The sequence below is a fragment of the Papilio polytes genome, unplaced genomic scaffold (assembly GCF_000836215.1).
Source record: "Papilio polytes unplaced genomic scaffold, Ppol_1.0 DF823731.1, whole genome shotgun sequence".
NCBI classification, from domain to species: Eukaryota; Metazoa; Arthropoda; class Insecta; order Lepidoptera; family Papilionidae; genus Papilio; species Papilio polytes.
The window spans coordinates 1,637,584-1,638,938 of record NW_013525473.1 but is presented as its reverse complement, the minus strand read 5'-3'; the positions used below and the strand labels follow the sequence as shown (position 1 = coordinate 1,638,938).

At 33.0% G+C, this 1,355-nt stretch overlaps 1 protein-coding gene across 1 annotated transcript in view; it reads right to left on the bottom strand.

Moving 5' to 3' along the window:
• The window catches only part of LOC106103462 (multiple epidermal growth factor-like domains protein 6), a 13,553-nt gene extending 13,488 nt beyond the window's left edge, over positions 1-65 (bottom strand). The window contains exon 1 of the mRNA XM_013283242.1: positions 43-65. Coding sequence (XP_013138696.1) covers positions 43-65 — 23 coding nt within the window. The remainder of the gene's footprint in view (positions 1-42) is intronic.
• Positions 66-1,355: the final 1,290 nt, after the last annotated feature.

The following is a 1,355-nucleotide window of genomic DNA, read 5'->3' as shown; positions in this document are numbered from 1 at the left end:
AAGTACCGCCGTTAAAGCACCGGCAATCATTCTGGCAGTTACGACCCCATTTGCCATCCGGACATGCTGGAAATATTACACTCAATTGTATTTGGAATGTAGAAACATAATGTAAGCCTACGTTGTAGTTGTATGATGTAAGATGTCTGAATCTGAGTACATTGTAAATGTTTGATGAGTTATTAGTTGTTTAATCAAACACAAAACTCTTTGGGTAATGAAATATGACACCCGCCAAGCTAAAATGTTCGATTTTATTTGGCTTCACCATATTTGTGCTTTCACTTGGAATGCGGACTAAGAATAACAGCAATTCGAGCCGTCTAGCAAACCTTTGTTTTCGCTTGACCTAGAAAGTATTTCTAATATGCATAATCGATTACCTGATTGACCCGCTTTCCTCTATTTAAACATCTATTAAACTAACAAAATAAAACTATTATTTTTTTTATTAAAAAAACACTGATATTCTTTATCGTTTATGCTATTTGAAAGTTGTTTTTAGGAAATTCCATTTTTGCTTTGCTGTACTGTACACTTTAAATAATTTAATGAGACGATTTCGTGTGAAAGGAAACAAAAGAACAACCTGCGGTAATGTTTTGAAAACTACGCAACTAGAAGTACAAAATATAGCTTGAGTTGCAATAACGCGGAAAATGCCAACTATGCATTAGTTATTTATAAATTTTCAGGTTGTAAGTTGGACAAATATCAAATAGAATCGGCACTTTTTAGTATTCAAGGATTACAAGATTTTGATAAAGGTAAATTATTGGGAAAATGACAGTTACGGCTTTTTAGATTAATTTATTCTGATTACTAAGAAACTTAGGTGGTAGGTACCTAGCTATAAATACAACTAAATAACAGATTAATGTAATTAATCCGATCTCTATAAACTTTAACCACAGAGATTTACGTAAACAGTGATCGTCGCTTGTCAACACCGTCGTCTTTTGTTTATATGCCAGAACCAAGTGAACCGCAACAAATACTATTGCAAAATCCAAAATACTCATCGTTTAGGTTAATACGAAGACCACTTTTCTGTATTGTGTAACAACTAAAAAATTGTACACACAGTTTTTTTTTTTATCTCAGTTGTAAAAACAATAAATTAAGTTAAACCTGTATACTGAAATAACTACTACTACTCACAAATAAAGTATCTACTACACACATAATTTGAACAAACAAATTGCTTTTGTCAACATATAAACAGACTGCATCAGACGGCTCGAATAACAATTGTTTTTAAATCCAATTACGTTACAGACAGTCGTAAAATTGGCGTCATTTGTATTACAAGAGCATACGTTGGGAGTTGTCGAGGGTGAAGGGGGAGCGGAAGG